The 23331-nt window shown below is 48.4% G+C and overlaps 1 protein-coding gene across 1 annotated transcript in view; it reads left to right on the top strand.

The window, feature by feature from the left end:
- ITSN1 (intersectin 1) overlaps window positions 1-23331 on the top strand; it is a 242715-nt gene that overhangs the window by 204817 nt on the left and 14567 nt on the right. Inside the window, exons 29-32 of the mRNA XM_023190769.2 lie at window positions 5531-5652; window positions 7484-7590; window positions 14013-14196; window positions 16069-16167. Of these exons, the coding sequence (XP_023046537.1) occupies window positions 5531-5652; window positions 7484-7590; window positions 14013-14196; window positions 16069-16167 (512 nt within the window). The remainder of the gene's footprint in view (window positions 1-5530; window positions 5653-7483; window positions 7591-14012; window positions 14197-16068; window positions 16168-23331) is intronic.

Here is a 23331-nt window from a genome sequence, read left to right as displayed (position 1 = left end):
CCTGAACTCATGTGATCCACCTGCCTCGGCCTCCCAAAGTGCTGGGATTACAGGCATGAGCCACCGCACACAGCCTGGGCTCTTCTTTTAATGCTTGCTATTTTAATTTCTTTTTTTTTTTCTCGTTTCTTTTCTTTTTTCTTTTTCTTTTTTTTTCTTTTGAGACAGGTGCTTGCTCTGTTGCCTAGGCTGGAGTGCAGTGACGTGATCATATCTCACTGCAGTCTCCATCTCCTGGGCTCAGGTAATCCTCCTGCCTCAGCCTCTCATGTAGCTGGGACTACAGGCATGTACCACCATGCATGGCTAATTTTTTAAAAATTATTATTATACTTTAAGTTCTAGGGTACATGTGTGCAACGTGCAGGTTTTTTACATATGTATACATGTGCCATGTTTGTGTGCTGCACCCATTAACTCATCATTTACATTAGGTATATCTCCTAATGCTATCCCTCCAGACTCCCCCCACCCTATGACAGGCCCCGGTGTGTGATGTTCCCCACCCTCTGTCCAAGTGATCTCATTGTTCAAATCCCACCTATGAGTGAGAACATGCGGTGTTTGGTTTTCTGTCCTTGCGATAGTTTGCTCAGAATGATGGTTTCCAGCTTCATCCATGTCCCTACAGAGGACATGAACTCATCCCTTTTTATGGCTGCATAGTATTCCATGGTGTATATGTGCCACATGTTTATGGCAGCACTATTCGCAATAGCAAAGACTTGGAACCAACCCAAATGTCCATCAATGATAGACTGGATTAAGAACATGCATGGCTAAAATTTAAATTTTTTTGTAGAAATGAGGGTCTCACTATGTTGCCCAGGCTGGTCATGAACTCCTGGGCTCAAGCAATCCACCTGCCTCTGCCTTCCAAAGTACTGGGATTACAGGCATAAGCCACCAAGCCCAGCTGCTTGCTATTAATATTTTAAATTTAATGTTCCTGTTGTGTCTCCCAAGATCGTGAGTTTGCCTGAGGACAAGGACAGTATCTTGCTTATTTCTGCATCTCTTGGACTTCAGAGGAACTTAATAAATATTTATGGACCAGCTTATTGTATATTTTGGCCCCTTTCATACAGGAACAAGGTCTGTTTATTTGCTTTGCTCAATGGGCAACTGGCTGCGGGGGCTGGCTTCGTTTTCAAAATTCTGCTTCTCATTGGGAAAGGTAGAATAATTGGAGGTGTGGAGATGGGTGAATGCTCTGTAGCCCTTGAAATTTTAATAATCAGCGTGTGTTTGTGTATTACTTTTATAATAAAACAAGTTCTTGAAATGATGCTGTTCATACGAATATCAGTTGAGGGAAGCAAGATGACCTTTTATTGGTAAGGTTTTTTCTCCATGATTTCCTCCAGGGCCTAGACTCAAAAAATCCTTCCAGAAGGCCATCACATCTCTCTCCATTTCGTAAATGTGTCTAACTAGACGACATTCTAAGGGACGGCACATAGATGAGGAATTTTATGTGGGCTGTAATGGGGGATCATTTGTAACCGCCTGGAGTCATTTGCAATATTATTTCAGCTGCATGTGGATTTCAGTTAGTTTTGAGAATCCCTCCGTCACACCAAGATGTTCATGGAAAACCATTTGATGTGTTTTCTCCTCTCCTTTTTCCCTGGGAAAGGGGGCCAGAAACCATGTTTGTCCTAGGACCCAAAGGAGGGAAGGGCCACATCCCTCCACAGCTAAAGAAAACGCTTTTATTTGAAATGTCTGTTCCATTTACCCTACTTTGAATAATGGAGTTTTTTAAACTTGCTTGTTTTTCTAAATACTAAATTTTCAAAGGAAGGATATTTTTGAGTTCAAAGTGCCTATTTCAAATCTTTAATGGTTCTCTTGGTCTGGCATTCACCAGCAAGTTTTAAAACAGCCTCCCATGGGTCAATTTGATGGCTAAAAAGACAATTCAAAGCCAACATCGTTGGCACATAATGTAGAGAAGACTCTCCCCACAAAACCTTTGCTTTTCATTGTGTTCTGCAGAGGCCATCAGGACCATCCACGTGTCTCCAGGCAGGGTGGTGGTAGGTGGACCTGCAAGAGGTGGAATTTGGTGGGGGCAAGCAGCCCAGACTTGCCCTGAGCCTCCCCTGACCTCCAAGCTCCATCAGCTCTGACTTGGGCCTTGCAAAGTGTTTGGACCAGAGGCCAATGCTCCCTGAAGCAGGAGGCCACACAGCAGCCCTCTACCTTGTCCCCAACTGGCCCCAGGCTCCTAGGATTCTTGGACAAATGGCCCAAATTTACCCTAAGCCTTTTGCTGTTGCTCTGGTTCTGAGCTTCTTCACAACCTGTACCGTGTAAAACTGGAAGACTCAGAAGAACTTCTGAAATCCAAAGCAAGCCAGGACTTTTCCTCATAGGTCCTTCTTTCCGATTCCACATCATTCTATGCGTGTCTGCTGGCCCCTCGCACCTCCGTGCTGCAGACTGGAACTCTGGTCGGGTTGTCAGTTTCAAGTGACGCTAGTGTTTCTCTGCAGGATGTTCCTCGACTGGCATTTGGGGTGGGCAGTTCTGTGTCCTGCATGTTGTGGGTCATTTAGCAGCCCTGGCCAGCCTGCCAGATTCCACTATGACAACCAAGAACACACTCTCAGCCCTGGCGCTGGAGTGGGGTGCAGTGCAACCCTCAGCCTTTGGGGAGTGGGGACAGTACTGACCTCAACATGGTAGGGAGCAGTACCACCTTCAGCGGAGGGCGGGGCAGTACCACCCCCTGTTGAGGACCACCAGACCCCCAGGTTCTTAGCTATACCCTGGAGGGCAGGAGCCTCTCCTCTTCTGTCCTGAATCCCCAGCAACCAGAATGGTTAGTCCCAGGCTCATAGTAGGACATCAGTAAATATTTGCCCAAAGAATGAGTAAGATCTGTGAACAGTCTTCAAAAGGGCCTGTGAACCCGATAAAAGTGTGCCCTAAATGTGTGCATTGTACACGTGTATTCGCTGCAGCAAGAACCCATAACATCCCTCAGATTCTCCAAGGCAACGGTGGGACATCCTCAAAGGGACATTCAGAAAACTGGCCCAGCCAGTGGCCACCACTGGCCTGATGTTTCTGTGGCTGCAAACGTCACCATGTTTGTGCGCTGACTTTTAGAGCTACCACTCTGCGCCAATATTCTAATCTCCCTGCAGAACGGAACGTCCTGAACACTCCAGGGACTCTGCTTCCGTGAGAGGGCATCCAGGTTGCCTAATGCAGGGGCTGCATTCAGCCCTTTAACAAGAAATGACCTGAGACCTGGGCCCTTTCACTCCCTCACAGGAGAGTGGGGGGAAAAAAGGGTAGGAACAAGATATATTTCCCCCAGAGTCGAGTGTCTCTTGGGTGACCTTCCCAATAAAAGTCAAAGAACTCGGAGACATCACTTAGCTTCCTGCAAACCTGAGCTCACACAGCAGCTCAGCTGAACAGAATCAGTGAGCCCCGTGGCCTGCCTCCTTCCTGAGAGTTCATTGTTGGCACAGCTGTTTTAATAAAAGACAATCTATGCCCTGAGGCAGGAAGAACAGTTGGGCCAAACCTGTGGCTGAGCAGAGGGCCCAAGCTCATACGCATCTGCAGACCTGTGCAAAGGTGCCAGCTCACCGCGCAGCCCTGGGGAATTCTGCTTGACCTCAGGGCAGGGGACTCTGAGTGAGGTCAGGGTGTTGATGTAAGGATGGCTCATTCCTGCCGCTTTCCCAGCATCCTCCTGCTGGTCCTGGGATGTTCCTGTCCCAGCAAGAGAAGCTACGGCATCCAGAAAGAACAATTGGCCCAGAGAAGGGACAAAACCAAGGGCTGGAAGCACCACAACCTGAGAGTTAACCTCTACAGCAGCAAAGCAATTGCAAAGAAAGCTCTGATATCATTTGCCGCAGAGGGACCATACGATTTGCAGAAGCTTTCAGCATATAGGCTAGATTAGTCATGACCTCAGATAACTCCCTCGAGGGAAGATGGAAACTCGAGGAACCCCTGCTAGTCCAGAGCGGGCTTCTCGAACATCAGTGCACCTAAAAAAAAAATTCCCTGGAGAGCTTGTTACATCACAGATGCCCAGTCCCCACCTCCAGAGTCACTTCAGCAGGGGCATCTCTAGCAAGCTCCTGGGTGACGCTGCTGCTGCCAGCCTGGGGACCACGCTTTGACAGCCACTGGTCCCCAGCAGGGGTTTTTGCACTGTGCTCCATTGCGCCCCCTTGAGGGGAACAGAGAGGATGGGAAGAACAAGTAAAGGGGATTCAGCCCGGACCCTCCCACCTGCATTTGGGGCACCTCTGGGTCTGTCTTCCAAGTCTGGCTTCTGTGATTAAATAAAGAACCCCTGACAAAAAGGAGAGGTGGGCCCAGGCCTGCACATGGGATGCCCCCAAGAACCAAGCCTCCCTCCTGCTCATTCCAGTGTGTCTGGGGCAGGAGGCTCAAACATTCAAACAAAACCCCAGATAACAAGCTAAGTGAGCAGAGTCATGAGTTAGCCCCACTTCCAGTGCGGGCACCATCTCAGGGCAGCGGAGTAGCCCTTCCCCCTCAGACAGCCCTCGCCTCCTTGGTGGTCTCATGCCAGGCTCTCTGCAGTGGGAGGGACTACCCTGTCTGTGGCAAGCTTGCTGCTCAGCTGCCCCAGGGGCGAGGCAGCAGTCTTGTCCAGAAGAATGTGCCCAGTGCTGTCGGGAGGCACCCTGCATCTGCCTGGTCCCCAGGACCATCAGAGCCTCAGCACAGCCACCTCATCCTCCACAAACCAACCTCGACATGGATAACCCGTGGCCTCCTGGAGCTCGGGGATAGAGCACAGCCCCTGCAGCCCAAGTCTCAGGGTTCAGCTCTTGCCTTCACCACTTTCCAGCTGAGAGACCTGGGGCCGGTCAACCTGTGTAAACCTCAGTGTCCTCGTCTGTAAAATGGGGATAATTCTAGTATAATACTTGAGCATTAAATGCAGTTCACCACCTGACATGGCGTGAGCCCTCAGGAGTTCTGGCCAGTCATCACTGAGTGTTTTATTTTCACGTTATTTTCGTGTTTCTGATGAAGCAGGAGTTTGCCGCCTGTGTCAGTTTCTATAACAAACCACCACAAACGGGGGGACTTAAAACAACAGGTATTGCCACACATTCCTGGAGGCCAGAAGTCTCAAATGAAGGTGTTGGCAGGTGCCAGCCTCACTCTGAAGGCTCGGGGTGTGTCTTGGTTTGGAGACACATCACTCCAGGTCCTGCCTGTCTGTCTCTGTGTCTTCTTCTCATAAGGACCCTGATCATATAGGGTCAGGGCCCCACCCTGAGTATGACTTTATCTTCATTTGATTATATATGAAAAGACTCTATTTCCAAATAAGGTAACCATCACAGGTACCGGGGGAAGGGCTTCCACATATTACTGGGGAGGACACACTTCAGCCCACGACCCTGCTGGACTGGAGCGAGGCCTCAGGGCCCAGCAGCCACAAGGATCTTCCGTGTGAAGTGCGGGCTTCCCGAGACTGTGCTAAATTCTCCCAAATGGTTGTGTTTTCCAGGGTGTTCAGACTTACATCTCCTGGATATGTTGACCCCAACTGAAAGAAAGCGACAAGGATACATCCACGAGCTCATTGTGACAGAGGAGAACTACGTGAACGACCTGCAGCTGGTCACAGAGGTAAGGGAGCTGGGGGGGCAGGGGGTACGGCAAGGAGCGAGGAGGGAGGGAGTGGGCAGGGTTCTGCTGAGGAGGTCTGCATCCTGATTCTGAGCTCAAGGCACTTTCTGATGTTTGGGGAGCATCCAGACGGCAAATGCTCTAGGAGATTCTGACCACAGGGACGGTTCATTGCTTATCTGTGGCCAACATTGAGTCACTCCCATAGAGGGACAGAGATCACTTAGCCAAGGTCTAGTGAGTCCCTGAGCAGTTGATGAATGGAGTCATGTGGACTGAGAGCTGGAGTCCGCGCTTCACTCAGAGCAGCTGCAGCTCAGCCACCAACCAGGGGGTGCCATGGAGCCAGCCACGCTGCCCTCCTGGCCCGCAGTGTTGCATCTGGAAATGGGGGCCATCTAGCTGCTATGTGGAGTCATTCCTGCCACATATTACCCCGAGACAAACCTGTCACTGAGAATGGCAACGTTTCCTCCCAGGCCCCCACAAAACCCCCTGACCTGAGGTGATGCCACCTCATCTTGTCAGTCCTCCCAAAAGGACCCTGGCCACCCCCGCCAGAATTATGGGGAGACACGGAGCTGGGCGCCCCTGCTGCTCAGCAGGCCTTTTTGTCCACATCCATGGGAAGGTGCCATGTTGGGAGACAGGGATTTGCAGAGATGGACCTGCAGTTTGGAAAGTGCTGTGACAGTCTGGAAACCACCACCACACCAAATGGGTGTGAAACCATCTCGTCTGATAGTCTTCACGTCCAGGAAAAACACAGCAGGGCTGGCTGCTGTTGGAGGAGTACAGGGTGAGGTGTTGGCCGCAGGACCACCGTTAACACTTAGGAAGCACTGATGCAAATTCAAAAAGGTACCCTTTTCTCAAGGTGTTTGACTGTTATTAAATATACAGTTCAGGATGTCCAGGGTGCAAGTGTCACCCGTTAGATACGGCTCCTTTGTGCACTCTGCAAAACGCATCACTGTATGTGGTTGCCCTGGAACATGCCAGGTTCAACGTCAGCTTAAGGGCTCCTGTGGAATAGGGCTCCCAGGGAGCAGCCGCAGCCCAGCCAAGTGTATGTCGAAGATGGGCTGTTCCCTTCCCTAAAGAGCCTTCCGAAGTGCCTGCTGCCTCCCGTGGGAGACAATGACCTCCTTGCAGGCGGGGGCTCTACCATACGGGGTTCCTCTGAGATCTGTGATTTACTGCGAGTTGCCCAACCACACAGAGCTTGGAGGGCCTCATTCATTTTCCGGAGCCCAGGAGAAGGGCGGCACCCACCCCTTGTAGTGGGCCTGCAAGTACTGAGTCTGTCCAGGGTCAGCCCAGGAGGCTGAGGACACAGCAGTGGAGTCAGTCGCCGAGGTGGCCACGGGCTTATTAGAGGACCTGCCGCCTGGGCTGCTCCTCTCAGAATGCCCTCGGTTTACCTGTGCAGATGAAGGGACTGCCCGTAGCCACCGGTATCTTTAAGCCTTGCTTTTCACACCCGCCCACCCCCTCCCAGTGGGCAGGTGAAACCGCTTAGCCTGAGTGCATGACTTGGTACCGGCCTCCCTGCTTGTCTGGTGGAGTTAAGACCTGTCTCCTGGAGACTTCAGCTGGCCTCCTTCCCCTGTAAAACAACGCAGGCCCTGCTGGGGACCCCCCTCCAGCCTCCAGGGCAGAGGAGGGGCTCTCTGCTTCAGAAACTGCAGGAAAGCGGGCGTTCACCTCTGGGCCTCTCAGCCAAGGTACAGACACCTGAGCCCTCTCCCTGCTCTCAGCGGATCGGTGTGTGCGTGTGTGAGTTTTAAGCTAACTGCTTTCTGAACTGCTTCGTTTTCTGCATCTGTAGATCTTTCAAAAACCCCTGATGGAGTCTGAGCTGCTGACAGAGAAAGAGGTTGCTATGATTTTTGTGAACTGGAAGGAGCTGATTATGTGTAATATCAAACTACTGAAGTAAGCCTCTCCTCTAATCCCCAGCATGGCTTGGCCTCCTCGGCTCTCACGCACTAGCACCTCTGTGGGTCTGTGTGTCCTTCCTGCATGCTGCCCTGTGTTTCTTTCTGGCTTTTTTTTTCTTTTTTTTTTTTGCTCATTGCCACTCACAAGCACCGTCAACCTTTTGTGCCTTCATGCTTTCTGGAAACGCACTCCGAATCTCTCATTGCGAGAGTAGGTCGCCTGGGCCCCCCAGAGCCTGCTGTTGGGTGAATGACTGTGGTGGTGAATTTCCAGGGCTAGGACGAGGCTGGCTCCTGATGGCGCTGGCTCCATCCTGGGGCGTGGGGCTGCCCCCTCCATGCTTTCCCTCGGACGCGGGATCCCATGGGAGATGATTGGTCTTTTGAGGCATTCTTGGCCCTGCAGATGGGAAAGTGTGGAACTGTTCACTGCCTAACGCCAGCAGTTCCTCAGGATCACTCCGGGAAGCTGGCCCAAGGCTGGTTGTGTTTTCTTCCAACTTCAGTTTGCAGAGGCAGCTCCAGGGCCAGGAGTCAAGAGACCTTGGTTTGGATTCTGACTTACTCACTGCCTTTCCTTTTTGAGCCTTAGTTTCCCCATCTGTAAAATGAAGGGGTTGGATTCGATCATCACAAAGGTCTCTTCCAATTCTTAGGAAAAAAAAAAGTCAAAACCCCAAATCTGTATCCACCACGTTCTCACTGTAACATCACTTGCTAGACCACAGATTAAGTCGCAGCCTCCAGGACACAAGATACTCCTTGCTGGGAGGAAGGGCCACCCACTTCCTGGGCCCGAGGATGGAGGGTAGGCTCCCAGAACCTTGCGTCCATTCCTGATCTTCATCTGTGTCCTTGGGAAGCCACCATTTCCTAAACATGGTCTCTGCATTGTTCTTATAAAGTCATTTCAGGTCCTCACTTTGCTGAGCGTGTGTTTGGGAGTGGATGAAGGGATGGAGAGGAAGTGTGGGGAGGTGGACACAAAGAAAGATATATAATGTCTGCTGGCTTGGTGCTCTAGAAGACGAATAATCCAAGGTGACATCAGGCAGGCTTTTAGACAAGGTCTGGACTTCACTGGCCCTCACGCCAATGCTGTGGAAACCTTTCGAACTTAGGTCTGGTGTCAGTTTCGAACTTAGTTCCGGCGTCAGACCCCTGGGCTCACATCCGCTATTGCCTCTGGCTGTGTGTCGTCCGGCAGGTCACTTTGGTCCCTGGGCCTCAGTGTTCTCATTTACATAGATGATAGCTGGGCACGGTGGCTCACACCTGTAATCCCAGTGCTTTGGGAGGCCGAGATGTGTGGATCACTTGAGGTCAGGAGTTTGAGACCAGCCTTGGCAACATGGTGCAACCCCATCTGTACTAAAAATACAAAAATAGCTGGGTGTGGTTGCGGGCGCCTGTAATCCCAGCTACTAGGGAGGCTGAGGCAGAAAAATCGCTTGAATCCGGGAGGCGGAGGTTGCAGTGAGCCAAGATCGCACCACTGCACTCCAGCCTGGGCCACGGGAGTGAAACCCTGTCTCATAAAAAGAAAAAAAGAAAAGAAAATGTACCTGTAAGTTAAAATCTTTTTCCTTAGGCAGCTATCAGTAGGGGCTGGGGGAGGCGGGAGAGGTGTCTGAGGCTCCCAGGCAGCCCTTAGAGAGGGCTTCCCGCGCTTCAGGGCTGGCCTGAGGGAAACTGGTGTTGGCCTCAGTTTCCAATACCTCTCTGTTGTCTTTTAAGCCCTGCCTGGGAAGAAGCAGCCTCTTTCTTGAGCTGTGCGGGGGCCAGGCCTGCGTGCTTCTTCCTCCTGTCGGCTCTGACTTGCTCCACAGCGATGGAGGTGGGAACTGACAGCCCTGTTACAGCTGAAGCAGCAAAGCTCAGAGAGGCTGAGTGACTTCCCTAAAGTCACACAGTAGGGTGGCTGCTCTGTGGATGATGCCTAGGTCCCAGGAGACTCTGCCCAGTCCTGCCGCCGTGGAAAAAAACTTGGACCCAGAAGTCAGGCATCCCAAGTTTTTGTCTGGGCTCCAGCCCCTTCTCACTTGTTTTGGGCATTAAGATGGCAGTCATGGTGCTTGTCCTGCCTACCACGCAGGGTCATTCTGAGAGCAAGGGATCGGGTGTCCCAGGGGCACGCCGTGGATCAGAGTGCTGATGTGTACGGGGCTGCCGGCTCCCCTCCACCCCAAGGTTCTCTATCCCCGTTCCTCTGATTCCTGGATTAGCTAGTTTGGACTAACTGGCTCATGTCTTCATCCTCCAGATAAAATCTTGCGTTTAACTGGAGCTTTCTGGGGACCTGATTTCTTTTTCTTCTTTTCTACATTTTACTAGAAAAAATCTCAAACATACAGAAAATTTGAAAGAATTGTAGGGTGAACATCCACATCATACACTGGACAATGAACATTGTGCTGCATTTGTGTGGCTGCACAGACATCATTTCTTCATGCCAAGGAATAACTGTGATGAGGGGAGATCGAGGCTCCTGGCAGCCGAGAGAGGGAGGCATTTGAGGATAAGGAGAAGTTAAGGCAGCAATCCCTGGATCCTGCCACCAGCGAGCGGCCATATATCTGCTACTCCTGATCCTACACGCCTTGTATTTGGGGTGGGACAGGGGGCCTGGCAGTTATCAAACGAGTCAACAATAAATAAATAACATGAAAATAAAAAGGGCTAACTGGGGCACATGGACCTCCTACTAGTGATGCTTCACTGAGGGTTAGAGCAAATGGCTGGCTCTCTCGCAAGGAAGCTGAGACCTAAGACATGTGCCTTTCATAGACAAGGTAGGATAGACAGGTCTAGAACCTTTTTATATCCAGAGTCTGGAGCAGGGCCCTCAGGACAGCTGTCAGAAATGATAGCAGAAGGGCTGGGCTTGGTGGCTCATGCCTGTAATCCCACACGTTGGGAGGCTGAGGCAGGCAGATCACTGGAGGTCAGGAGTTCGAGACCAGCCTGGCCAACATGGTGAAACCTCGTCTCTACTTAAAAAAAAAAAAAAAAATTAGCTGGGCGTGGTGGCACATGCCTGTAACACAAACTACTCAGGAATCTGAGGCAGGAGAATTGCTCGAACCTGTGGAGGGAGCAGAGGTTGCAGTAAACCAAGATTGCGCCACTGCACTCCAGCCTGGGCAACAGAGTGAGACTGTGTCACACACACACACACACAGAAATGATAGCAGAAGGGAAGCAGAAGTGAGGTGGGGTGACCAACCCAGGTTTGGGGAACTGTTTTTTATTAAGAGCCTTTCCTGTCCCCTTGATGGAAAAAGAAAAAAGAAAAGGAAAAAAAAAAAAAAGAGCTAGTCTCAAAAAAGTGTTTTTCTTAAATATTTGACTCATCTTCCTTTTAACTTAAGAAGAATGGATTCCATTTTATCTTGTTTAAGCAGAAAATGAAGGAAAAATAGAAAATAAAAGTCAGCTTGGGGTAAAGATAGATGGTGAGAAAGAAGAAGAAAAGGATGTGGGGCTGGGAGAAGGAGAGAGGGCATGGAGCGGATGGCGGGAAGTACAGAGGCCGAGGCTGGGACCAGCAAGGAAAGGCCCGAGGGCGAAATGGCGGGAGCAGGGCAGCCGCATCTGGGAAGATGGGCAGGTGCCCAGAGCAGCTTGGAGGCGGTCGTGGCAGGAGGTGGGTCAGGGCCTCTGAGGCTGTGGTTCCAACCATGGGCTCTGGAGTCAGACCTGGGTTCCAGGGTTACCTCTGTCACCTATTAGCTCTGTGACTTTAGTCAAGTCACTCAATTTCTGTGTGCCTCAGTTTCCCCAATAGGAAATGGGGATAATAACATATGTAAAACTGTGTTTGACACATAGGAAGCATTAATAAATGCTAACTCCACGACTGTCCACTTGGGCTGCAGACTTCAGAGGGTTAGGGACACTCGTGTTCAGCAAACATTGAGCTCTCTTTGAATCCTTCGTTAGCCAGTCAATTGCCTTTTGTAGTTCAAGCCCTCTCACCTGTAAACCTTTCTAGGAGACTGCCAATCAGCTCACCACAAGCAGGGCCAGTGGCCCCTCAGGGCTGTGGCTGCAGCAGCTGAGTCACATGATCCCTGGGCCTGGTAACACCCTGCACTCCTCATAAGTCTTTGCCTATACAGTAGACCATCCTGGATGAAGACCAAGACTGAATCTAATAGACGCCTAGTCCATTGTAAATCAGGCCTAATTCTAGGCCTGTCTGCTGGTTGGGTAACTCCAGTCTATAAGTGTGGGTCTGCAGAACCCAGGAACCAATTCTTCAAGACAATCACTGTCTGCAGATGATCTTTCTTCTTTTCTTTTTTTCTTGTCTCCTTCATCCTTTAAGAAAAAACAGGCCAGGGCCTGGGCATGGTGGCTCATGCCTGTAATCCCAGCACTTTGGGAGGCCAAGGTGGGCGGATCGCTTGAGGTCAGGAGTTCGAGACCAGCGTGGCCAACATGGCAAAACCCCGTCTCTACTAAAAATATAAAAATTAACCGGGTGTGGTGGCGGGTGTCTGTAGTCCCAGCCACTCAGGAGGCTGAGGCGGAGGTTGCAGTGAGCTGGGATTGTACCACTGCACTCCAGCCTGGGCTACAGAGTGAGACTCTGTCTCAAACAAAACAAAACAGGAGAAGGAAAGGGTGAAAGTACTTTTTATTCTTTTGTTAATAAAACTACCCCTCATAGGAAAATGATGGAATGATGGAATTTCTTCCTGTTTCCATTCCTGGCAAGTTTGTACCATGGCTATTCAGTGCTCTCATCCCCCCAAATCATTGGTGACATCACCCTTGAGCACATTTCTGCACGCTGCGGTATTTCACACCAACCCCTCAATGGGGCAGTGGCCTTTGGGCCATCCTGAGGACACCAAGCTGCCACTGCTCCCCACACCCCAGGCAGCCAGTGCTCATCTCCCCCTGAGGGCATCCACTTCGGGTGGAATCGCTGACTGCTCACACCACATCGTTTATGGTCCCTAAGTTTGTCTCCTTGGCTTGCCGGGTCCAAGGGATTTTATTTTAGCTGAAAATGTGGGAGAAAGAAAAGAAAGTGATCTGAAGTTTTTTTTTTTTTTTTTTTGAGATGGAGTCTCACTCTGTCACCCAGGCTGGAGTGCAGTGGCCGGATCTCAGCTCACTGTAAGCTCCGCCCCCTGGGTTCACGCCATTCTCCTGCCTCAGCCTCCCAAGTAGCTGGGACTACAGGCGCCCGCCCCCTCGCCCGGCTAATTTTTTGTATTTTTTAGTAGAGACGGGGTTTCACCGTATTAGCCAGGATGGTCTCGATCTCCTGACCTTGTGATCCGCCCGTCTCGGCCTCCCAAAGTGCTGGGATTCCAGGCTTGAGCCACCGCGCCCGGCCGTGATCTGAAGTTTTTAAAGCCTAATATAAATATTGCAGAACTTCCTCGGAATTCAGTAGCCCACCCCATGCCTCAAAGCCTTCTCCAACATGACCATGAAAGCAGCCAAAGGCATTCAATAGGGACATCCTCCCAGCCTTGTGTTAAAGTCTTAGGTTATACCATTTTGTTCCGTCTACCCATCCATCCACCCATGATCACTCACTAGGGTAGCTGAACACACCCATGGCTTCAGGTTGTGGTCCCGCCTGTAGTACATTGCTGTCCTTACCATGTATAAGCTCAGTGCCGTACCCTTCTTCCAGATGCTGGTGTTAAGGGTTCACATGTTGAAGTTGGGAGAAGGGAAGCATAGTCCTAGTTACCATAGCTCTGAGCACTCACACTGCAGGCAGACCCCAGAACAAACACTTCCCAGTCCCATCAACACCTCTCCTGGATTCCAGGATATACATTTTTGGGGTTCACTGGCCCATTATCATAGCAATAGACCTCTTTTCTGAACTCCTCTTAATTTAGTTAACTCTAGCAATGAAGCAGCAAATCGCAGGGATAGTTCAAACAGTCATTTATACCTGGCTTTTGCTGAATCTCATGGGGTTATTTTGCCAAGGCAGTTCTTATGCCATCTTAATTATGTTCTTTTTAGTCCAAAAATCAGCCTCCCCCATCCTTTGGCAATAGCAACTTCCCTTAGGTAGAAGTGTCTCCTGGAAATAGGATCAGTGCTCAGGCCACATCAGCCTGGGGCTTTCACCACCGATAAGTGAGGCATCAACACAGGGGACCCGTTTGAGTTGTTCAAGAAAAAACTCTGTATTTCTGAACAAGAAAAACAAATTGTAACAAACAGCCACTCTGCCAAAGAAAAATGCCCTGGTGCTACCTCTCTGTAGCCCTACACTCATTTCTTTTTCCATTCCTTGTCTCCCAAATAGATCCTTTAGTGGCCCTTGAGTCTGTGCCCCTCATACACATTGTGTTTCTGTGCAACCTAGAAGTGTGCCGTGGTGCTGTCAGACAGCGTGAAGGTGGGGGGCTCACCTCCCGTGTTTCCGTGCAGAGCGCTGAGAGTCCGTAAGAAGATGTCCGGGGAGAAGATGCCTGTGAAGATGATTGGCGACATCCTGAGCGCCCAGCTGCCGCACATGCAACCCTACATCCGCTTCTGCAGCCGCCAGCTCAATGGGGCTGCCCTGATCCAGCAGAAGACAGACGAGGCCCCAGACTTCAAGGAGTTCGTCAAAGTAAGGAGCCAGGCTGTGCAGAGACTGGGCCCCAGAGTGGTGATCTTTGGGCAGCTAGACGTGTGAGGGGCTAATTCAAAAGTCTGCAGGCGTGTTCCCTCTAGAGGCCAACAGGCCCTGGGGGCTTGGCTAAGCCTTAGGGGACTGGCACTCACTGGCAAGTATGGCTGTCACCAAAGGGGTGGGCTTGTAGAGGAGGGGCGAGCCCTGGGCTTGGAAACATTGAAGTGTCTTCAAGGATCTGTTTTCCAGATGCTGGTGGTGTTATTTGGATGCCTGTTTAAATCTTTCATTTCATTTGCAAGGCCCAGGCAGATCTCAGATTTCCTCTTGTGTTTAATCGCCACATCCTCAGTTCTTTGCCAGTCTCTGCCCCTCACTTGCAGAGGGAATGGCCAGGATTCCCAGTGGCCCCTTCATTCCTTTTGCAGTTGGTTCTGCTTGATGGAGTCCAGCCCTAGGCAGCCTGTGGGAATCAGTGTGGGATGCCAGGACCTCTTCCTTGGGGGTAGCAGGGGTCTGGAGAGTTGGGTGTCCACTGGGGGATGTTTGGGGAGGTAATGCAGATCCTACTGGAAGACCTACAACTCTGGGACTTGGCCTTGGTCAGGGTGGGTCTCTGCTGGTCATGCTGGTCCATTCAAACAGCCCCCACCTCTCCTGGAGAAAAACAAGAGGAAAAGAATAAAATAGCTTCTATGAAACAGGTATCTTTTGATGGATAAACAGCAAAATAATAATAACAGGCATATCTTTGGATCTCATGCATTTTGGAGACAGGCCATCCTCACCTGCCCTAGAGCGGTGCTTGTGGAATCACTGTGGTGAGGCATAAGCGCGGCCTCTTCTTGGTCAGAGCCTCATGTGAGCTTGTTGTTTCTGCCTCCCGTGGTGTTTCTCAGCCTAGACTGACCAGCCAAGGCATGGGGCACTCTGAGGTCATTCCAAGGGGAGGAAGATTGCTAAGAAGAGGACCTTGGGTGGATGGAGACAAGAGAGCAGACGCTGAGCTGCTGGGCACCATGGACCGCCTAGGGTTTCAGCCAAGGGCTGGGCTCTTCCTGAGCCTGAGCAAGATGAGTTCATAGTTGGATGCACTTGAACTTCAGGGAAGTGCTGACACCAGTCCAGGGCAGGGGTCTCATTGTCCCTCCCCACCTCATCTCAGCGGGAGTGTGGCATGTCGTTGCCAGCTGCGAGGTGTTCCTGGACTGATGGTGTCCACAGCTGGAGCAGGTCCCAATGCTGACGGTTATCAGGACTCAGGACTCCAGTCAGTGCAGCTGCCCATTTCTAAGGCTTATTAAACTGGACCACAGCCATGGACAGCTAAGTAGCCAGACCCTGAAACTGGAGTCTTGACCTCTGGTGTCTCAGCTCCTGTCTCTCAGCCCTGCCTGGAGCTCCCAGAGGCACGTGCGGGCTCCACCCAAAACTAGACAATGAGATTTAGCCCTTCCAGCAGCTCTGGGGTGTGAGGGGAATTCTTCCTCTAACCGTATAGTCTTGTGACTCTTGTTCCTGGGAATGTTATAAAGTTTTTGCAGACATCCAGACAAAATATTCTCTGTAAAGCCAGAATCTCATCTCTGTGCATAAGGAACTATGCATGCCATGGAAGGTATGCTGAATCTGGAGTGCAGGGCTTAACCCTGCTGGCTGAGTCACGTCTGTGGGTCTCCATTCTCCATCTGGAAAGTGTGTCCTCCTGGACAGGGTAACTAGTCAGGCCTTTCCAACCCTAGGTCTCTCAGTTGTCATCCAGATGAATGAGATAATGGGTGGAGAGTCCTCGCTGTCATTAGTATTGATGTCACTAACTTTGGATTTTGCAAGTTTCTTAAGTACATTTCAAAACATCTCTTATTTCAGAGATTGGCAATGGATCCTCGGTGTAAAGGGATGCCACTCTCTAGTTTTATACTGAAGCCTATGCAACGGGTAACAAGATACCCACTGATCATTAAAAATGTAAGTACCTGTCTTGCCTTTTCAAGCAGGGGAATGCTTTCTCTGCATTGGAGGGGGCTGGGGTCATGGACAAGTTTCCCAGCAAACACACCTGGTAGCTGTTGTGTAGAAAGCACAAGACAATAAGGTGTCAGAGAGGTCTGCTTGGTAACTCAGAAAGAAAAGCTGGTTTATCATGCAAAGAGCTGGCCGGGCACGGTGGCCCACACCTGTAATCCCAGCACTTTGAGAGGCCGACGCGGGCAGATCGCTTGAGCCCAGGAGTTCAAGCCCAGCCTGGGCAGCATAATGAGACCCTATTTCTATTTTTTAAAAAAATGACAGCTAATACTGCACAGCCTTCAGATGTGTGACCAAGTGGCTTCTACCTTGTAAATCGGAAAATGAGAGCTTAGTCCTTGATTCTTTTTTTTTTTTTTTATTTTTTTCTCTAGAAGAAAATAACATGGAATCACAGAAACAGTCTGTGGTCTGTGCCTTTCTCCCTTGATTCTTTCTTAAAGACAGGCCCAGTGCCTCTAGGCCTTGATTTTCTTAGCAGAAAAGAGAAAGAAACATAATGCTACGATCTGTCTTCAGACGGCCATTGTGAGACACCGCATTCGTTCATTCTCACACTGCTATAAAGGACTGCCCAAGACTGGGTACTTAATAGGGAAAGAGGTTTAATTGACTTAGTTCCACATGGCTGGGGAGGCCTCAGGAAACTTACAATCACGGTGGAAGGGGAAGCAAACACATCCTTCTTCACGTGATGGCAGGAAGGAGAAGAATGGGAGCCCAGCGAAGGGGAAACCCCTTATAAAACCATCAGATCTTGTGAGAACTCACTCATTATCACGAGAACAGGATGGGGGAAGCCACCCCAACGATTCAGTTATCTCCACCTGATCTCTTCCACAACATGTGGGAATTCTGGGAACTACGATTCAAGATGAGATTTGGGTGGAGACACAACCAAACCATATCAGATACTGTGTGTTGATATTAGATGATTGTTATTCTTCTGTCACTTTAAGAAAGCCAATACCAAAAGAAAAAAAGAACAAAATTAGGATTTCAGTGTCCCCACCTGTAAAACGGATTTAGATGTCCTCTGAGCCTATGTTTGTAAAACCACACAGAGTATAGCTCCTGGAAAGAGGTTTTAGATCTGGTTCCTTTTAATGGAAAATGATATTTAGACATCCAGATGTGGGCACTGGTGTGCTCATTGCTACTGGGGTGATTTTGCTTTGTGTTCCTCTCAGTGGCAGAGCTGGGAAATATATGAATGTCTTTTCATGCACACATATTTACATATGTAGTGTATATACTCATATATTTATATTTATTTCTAGATCCATCTATCCATGTATATTAGAACTCATGAATTCACACCAATACCTCCTATTCTAATCTAATACTGCAGAATTTATTCCAGCCTTTCCCCTTATGCATTTGTAACTCCCTACTCTGTGAAGAGCCTGGCTCTCATTATCCTCAGTATGTTTCCTTATTTGCTCAGTCTTCTTACATGTGACAAATCTCCCTCCCACATAAGCCATCTCCTCAGTCCAGCCCCAGCTCAACTCCACAAAATACACTGTAGATCTTTGGCTGAGTTAAATAATTAGCTTTGAAATAAGCTTTCAACCTACTGTTTTCTCTCTTCCAATGCCACAGTTACTATTTAATTAGCTCAGTACTTCTCTTTTTTCTCCCAGTGTTCAATTGCAAACTGAAGTTGAAAACAAGTTTTTAAAATAGGTGTTCTAGTTCTAGCCAATGGGAGAAAAACTAAAACAAGAAAAGGACTGAACGGCACAAATATTCAAAAGGGAAAAAACCAAACTCATTATTTGCAGAAACACAATTGATTTCTTCTAGAGCACCCAGAAGAATGAACTGAAAACCAGCTGAACTAAGAAGAGAATTGAAAACCGTGGTCAGCTATGAGATATGTATGAAATACACTAAAGTACTAAGGCTAAATAATTTTATGATACTGATGTGGAGAAATTCTTAGCATGGTCTCAAAGACAGAAACTTAAAGGATTTAGATCATAGCAACCTAAAAAATACCCAAACTTTCACCTGGGTGTGGTGGCTCATGCCTGTAATCCCAGCATTTTGGGAGACCGAGATGGGTGGATCACTTGAGGTCAGGAGTTCAAGACTAGCATGGCCAACATGATGAGACCACATCTCTACTAAAAACACAGAAAAAATTAGCTGGGAGTGATGGCATGTCAGGTTTGAGCCCCAGCTGAGGAGTGGGTGGACGTGGGTCAGGGAGCTGGAAGAGCACTTGAGAGACAGCAGGTAGATGGGACACGGCTTTATTCAGCAGCTCTTTCATACTGTCAGTGTTGCCCTTATATACATCACACACAATAGTGGCTTAGAGCCAGGTGATGAGCCTCCCATGTTATGGCTACATAGCTGTGATTATATAATGCATGGAATTGTGCACCTGCGCTCTAATCCTGCTGAGTCATGCAGGATGTTTACATCTGCCTATGCCTGCCTGCATACCTGTAATCCAAGCTGCTCAGGAGGCTGAGGCAGGAGAATTTCTTGAACCTGGGAGGCAGAGGTTGCAGTGAACCAAGATCACACCACAGCACTCCAGCCTGGGTGACCGAGTGGGACTCTGTCTCAAAAAATAAAAAAAACAAAACAAAAAACAAAAAGCAAAAACCCAAATTTTATTCCGGGGAACAACCTATATGTTCATTAATAGGAATGGTTAAATAATTACGGTAGATCTGTACTATGAAAATATGTAAAAAGCTACAGGACAACTTCTACTCTATGTATTAGCATGGAAAGACACTGAGAAAATGCTGTTATGTGGAAAAGCAACACTAAACTCACTAAGCAATCCTAAAGTATGATGCATTTTTTCAAAAGAGGGGAAACACTTTACATGCAACTATTAAATATATAAAGGGCATCTAAAGGAGTGCCCTTCAGTCTCTTGGCAGTGGTTACCTCTGGGGTAGGAGAGTGAAGGAAATTTTTACATTTAATATTTCTGTAATGGTTGAATGTTGCATACCAAGAATGTGCTAATGTGTTATTTACATAAAATTTTTTCTTAAAAAGTTCTCACCACAAAATATAATGAGCAAAGTTTAAAGACAAATGACAGGCTGGGTATGGTGGCACATGCCTGTAATCCCAGCACTTTGGGAGGCCAAGGTGTGGGAGGATCGCTTGAGGACAGGAGTTCAAGACCAGCCTGGGAAACATAGTGAGACCCCCATCTCTAAAAAATTTTTAAAAACTCAGCCAGGCACAGTGGCATGTATGTATAGTCCTAGCTACTCCAGAGGCTGAGGCAGGAAGATCCTTGAGCCCAGGAGTTTGGGGCTGCAGTGAGCTGTGATCACGCCACTACACTCCAACCTGGGTTATAGAAAAAAAAAAAAGAGAGAAAATGAAAAGACAAATGACAGACATAAACTGGTTAAACATATATTTAGCTGTACATACATAGGTACTAAAATATAAATATCTATAGCTATATCAAGCACCCTTAAAACAACCACAAATACTCTAATAGAAAAATAGGGAAAGGCCAGGCACGATGGCTCATGTCTGTAATCTCAGCAGTTTGGGAGGCTGAGGCAGAAGGATTGCTTGAGCCCAGGAGTTGAAGACCAGTCTGGGCAACATGGTAAAACCCTATCTATACAAAAATAAAAATAAAAAAATTAGCCAGGCATGGTGTTGTGTGTCAGGAGGCTGAGGTGGGAGCATCACTTGAGTCTGGAAGGTGAGGCTGCAGTGAACTATGATGGAGTCACTGCACTCCAGCCTGGGTGACGGAGTGAAACTCCGTCTCAAAAAAAAAAGGCTGGACATGGTGGCTCATGCCTGTAATCCCAGCACTTTGGGAGGCCAAGGCGGGCAGATCACAAGGTCAAGAGATCAAGACCATCCTGGCCAACATGGTGAAACCCCGCCTCTACTAAAAATACAAAAATTAGCCGGGCATGGTGGCACACACCTGTAGTCCCAGCTACTCGGGAGACTGAGGCAGGAGAATTGCTTAAACCCGCAAGGTGAAAGTTGCAGTGAGCCGAGATCACGCCACTGCATTCCAGCCTGGTGACAGAGCGAGACTCCATCTCAAAAAAAAAAAAAAAAAAAAAAGGTAGAATATAGAACTGGGAGTTGCTGAGAGGCAGTAGGCAGTATAGAATAGCAGTGGAGAGCATATAGCCTGGAGCTGGGCTGGCTGGGGTTTGAATCCAGGTACTTACCGCTGTGTGCTCTTGGGCAAGTTGGGCCTCAGTTTGGGCCTCAGTTTCTTGTCTGTAAAATAGGGACACTGATAGTACCTACTGCATAGTGATGTGAGAATTAACTGAGTTAATGTATGCAAAGTGGCTCATACTAGGCAGTATATAAATGTTAGTTTTATCATTGAGAACACTTATGTACTAAATGTACAGAAAGTTCAAACTCACAGGCAATAAAAGAAAATACATAACAAAACAAGAACATACTTTGATTTGGGCTTGCAGATGGGCGTATATTGAAAAGATTGTAGTTCCTCAGTGTTGGCAAAGATCTGGGTGGAAGGTAAATTGATACAGCCTTTTTTGGAAGGTGATGTGTAGATCAAACTATAATTTCTCTTTGGCTCAGCAATTCCACCTCTAGGAATTTATTCTAAGGAAGTAATTTAAGAAATACTGAAAAGTTGGAAGCAACATGAAGTTTCATGGGAAGGTAGCTACTTAGATGCACTGTGCTCCATAACGTGCTCAATCATTGTTGGGATCGGCCCCAATAATGATATATTATAAAACCCTCAAAAATGATTAATATATATGAAATGGACATGGAACATTGTACTATAAAGCAATGTACAAAACAGTACAGTGTAAAATGGTAGTTTTTGTAAAATGGTAGTATGATGCAATTTTTATTTTTATTTTTGTTTATTTATTTTTGAGACAGAGTCTCACTCTGTCACCCAGTCTGGAGTGCAGTGGCACGATCTCAACTCATTGCAGTGTCCCCTTCCTGGATTCAAGCGATTCTCCTGCCTCACCCTCCTGAGTAGCTGAAACTACAGGCATGTACAGTCACGCCCAGCTAAGTTTTGTGTTTTTAGTAGAGACGGGGTTTCAACATGTTGTCCAGGCTGGTCTCAAACTCCTGACTTCAAGTGATCATCCCGCCTCGGCCTCCCAAAGCAATTTTTATTCTTGAAATAATGGGGAGATTATTGGTGATTTTTAGGTTCTTTATAACTTTTTGAATTTTCTAAATTTTGTACATTGTACAATATTCATTTTATAATTAGAAAAATTAATAAACCTGTTTGAATTTTGAAACTAAACAAAACAAATGAATTTACTCAAGCCAGCTGGGTGGGTTCCTAGCCTGTAGTAGTAGTTCTCAGACTTGGCTGCATTTTAGAACATCTGGAAACCTCTAGAAAACCCCGAAGCCCGAGCTTCACCCCCAGGGATTTCGATTTAGTCACGGATGAGGCCTCAGATTTTCCAAAAGGATTCTAATGTACAGTCAGGATTGGCCCAGAGGTTGTGGTTGTTGCTTGGAATTGATTTGTGGACACACAGGACATAGACAACAGTGTGTTTTCTCCATCTGAGCATCTACTTAGGACTTTAAACCACGGTATGCCTTTGGGATGAGATATTATTCAGAATCAGGGCTATTTACATCATTTGTATGTGGACAAGGCCTGGGCAAATATGCCCTCAGCATTCTCCTGGTACACTTTAAATGTGGCTTAGGGTCTTTCTTCATTTTCCAGCCCAGGGTGATAACTGCTTTTAGGGGCCTCGACGTCCTTTGAGGATCTGATGGTAATCACCCTCGTTTATTGAGCACTTTCTAAGGGCCAGGTGCTTTGCCAAGAGGTCCACGTGTATCATTTAGTTCTCCACACACCATACAAAGGAGGCTATTAACCTCCCCATTTCTCATGCGAGGAGCCGGAGACTCAGAACATTTATGTGGGCCAGATGTGGTGGCTCACGCGTGTAATCCCAGCACTTTGGGAGGCTAAGGCAGACAGATCACTTGAGGCCAGGAGTTTGAGATCAGACTGGCCAACATGGCGAGACCCCTATCTCTACTAAAAATACAAAAATTAACTGGGTATGGTGGTGCACACCTGTCGTCCCAGCTACTCAGGAAGCTGTGGCAGGAGGGTTGCTTGAACCTGGGAGGCAGATGTTGCAGTGAGCCAAGATGGTGCCACGGTACTCCAGCATGGGTGACAGAGCGAGACAAAAAGAACATTTACGGGTGCAGTGGCTCACGCCTGTAATCTCAGCACTTTGGGAGGCCAAGGCAGGTGGATCACCTGAGGTCAGGAGTTCAAGACCAGACCAGCCTGGCCAACATGGTGAAACACCATCCCTACTAAAAATACAAAAATTAACCAGGCGTGGTGGCTGTGGTCCCAGCTACTTGGGAGACTGAGGCAGAAGAATTGCTTGAACCCAGGACGCAGAGGTTGCAGTGAGCCAAGATTGTGCCACCGCACTCCAGCCTGGGCAACAAGAGCAAAACTCTGTCTCAAGAAAAAAAAGAACATGTATATGACCAACCCAAATCATGGCTGGTCTGTGGTGGGGCAGGGATTTAATTTCAGGAGGTCCCGCTCCGGAGCTGACACTCTTAGCCACCACCTCTAATGGTCTGCTTAGAAAAGCACACACTTCTCTGATGTACCCATCTGCATGTGGTGCCAGAGGTACGTGGACCCAGGAAGGAGCCATTCTCTGTGCAGGTGCCCTCACCCTTGCTGCAGCCACCGCTCCTCTTATGCCCCAGGCTGCATGCTAAGCATAGACTGTGCTGTCCCTGCCCTGCCCTCCAAGGGCACCTTTTGGCTCTTAGATCAGTGGGTTAATGGAACACTCTGCACATCAAATGCCAGAATTGCATTGTAAGTTCCCTGAGTGGACAGGTGGGAAAACAACACGGAACTGGGGCTGGGATGGCTGGGCTCTGCTCCTCGTCTCAGGGACTAGTTTATTCCTCTGTGAAACAGGGTGAATACAGGGTGAATATTTTCTTTCTTTCTTTCTTTCTTTCTTTCTTTCTTTCTTTCTTTCTTTCTTTCTTTCTTTCTTTCTTTCTTTCTCTCTCTCTCTCTCTCTCTCTCTCTCTCTCTCTCTTTCTTTC

Source organism: Piliocolobus tephrosceles, chromosome 19, assembly GCF_002776525.5.
Source record: "Piliocolobus tephrosceles isolate RC106 chromosome 19, ASM277652v3, whole genome shotgun sequence".
NCBI classification, from domain to species: Eukaryota; Metazoa; Chordata; class Mammalia; order Primates; family Cercopithecidae; genus Piliocolobus; species Piliocolobus tephrosceles.
This window is presented reverse-complemented; position numbering and strand designations above follow the sequence as displayed.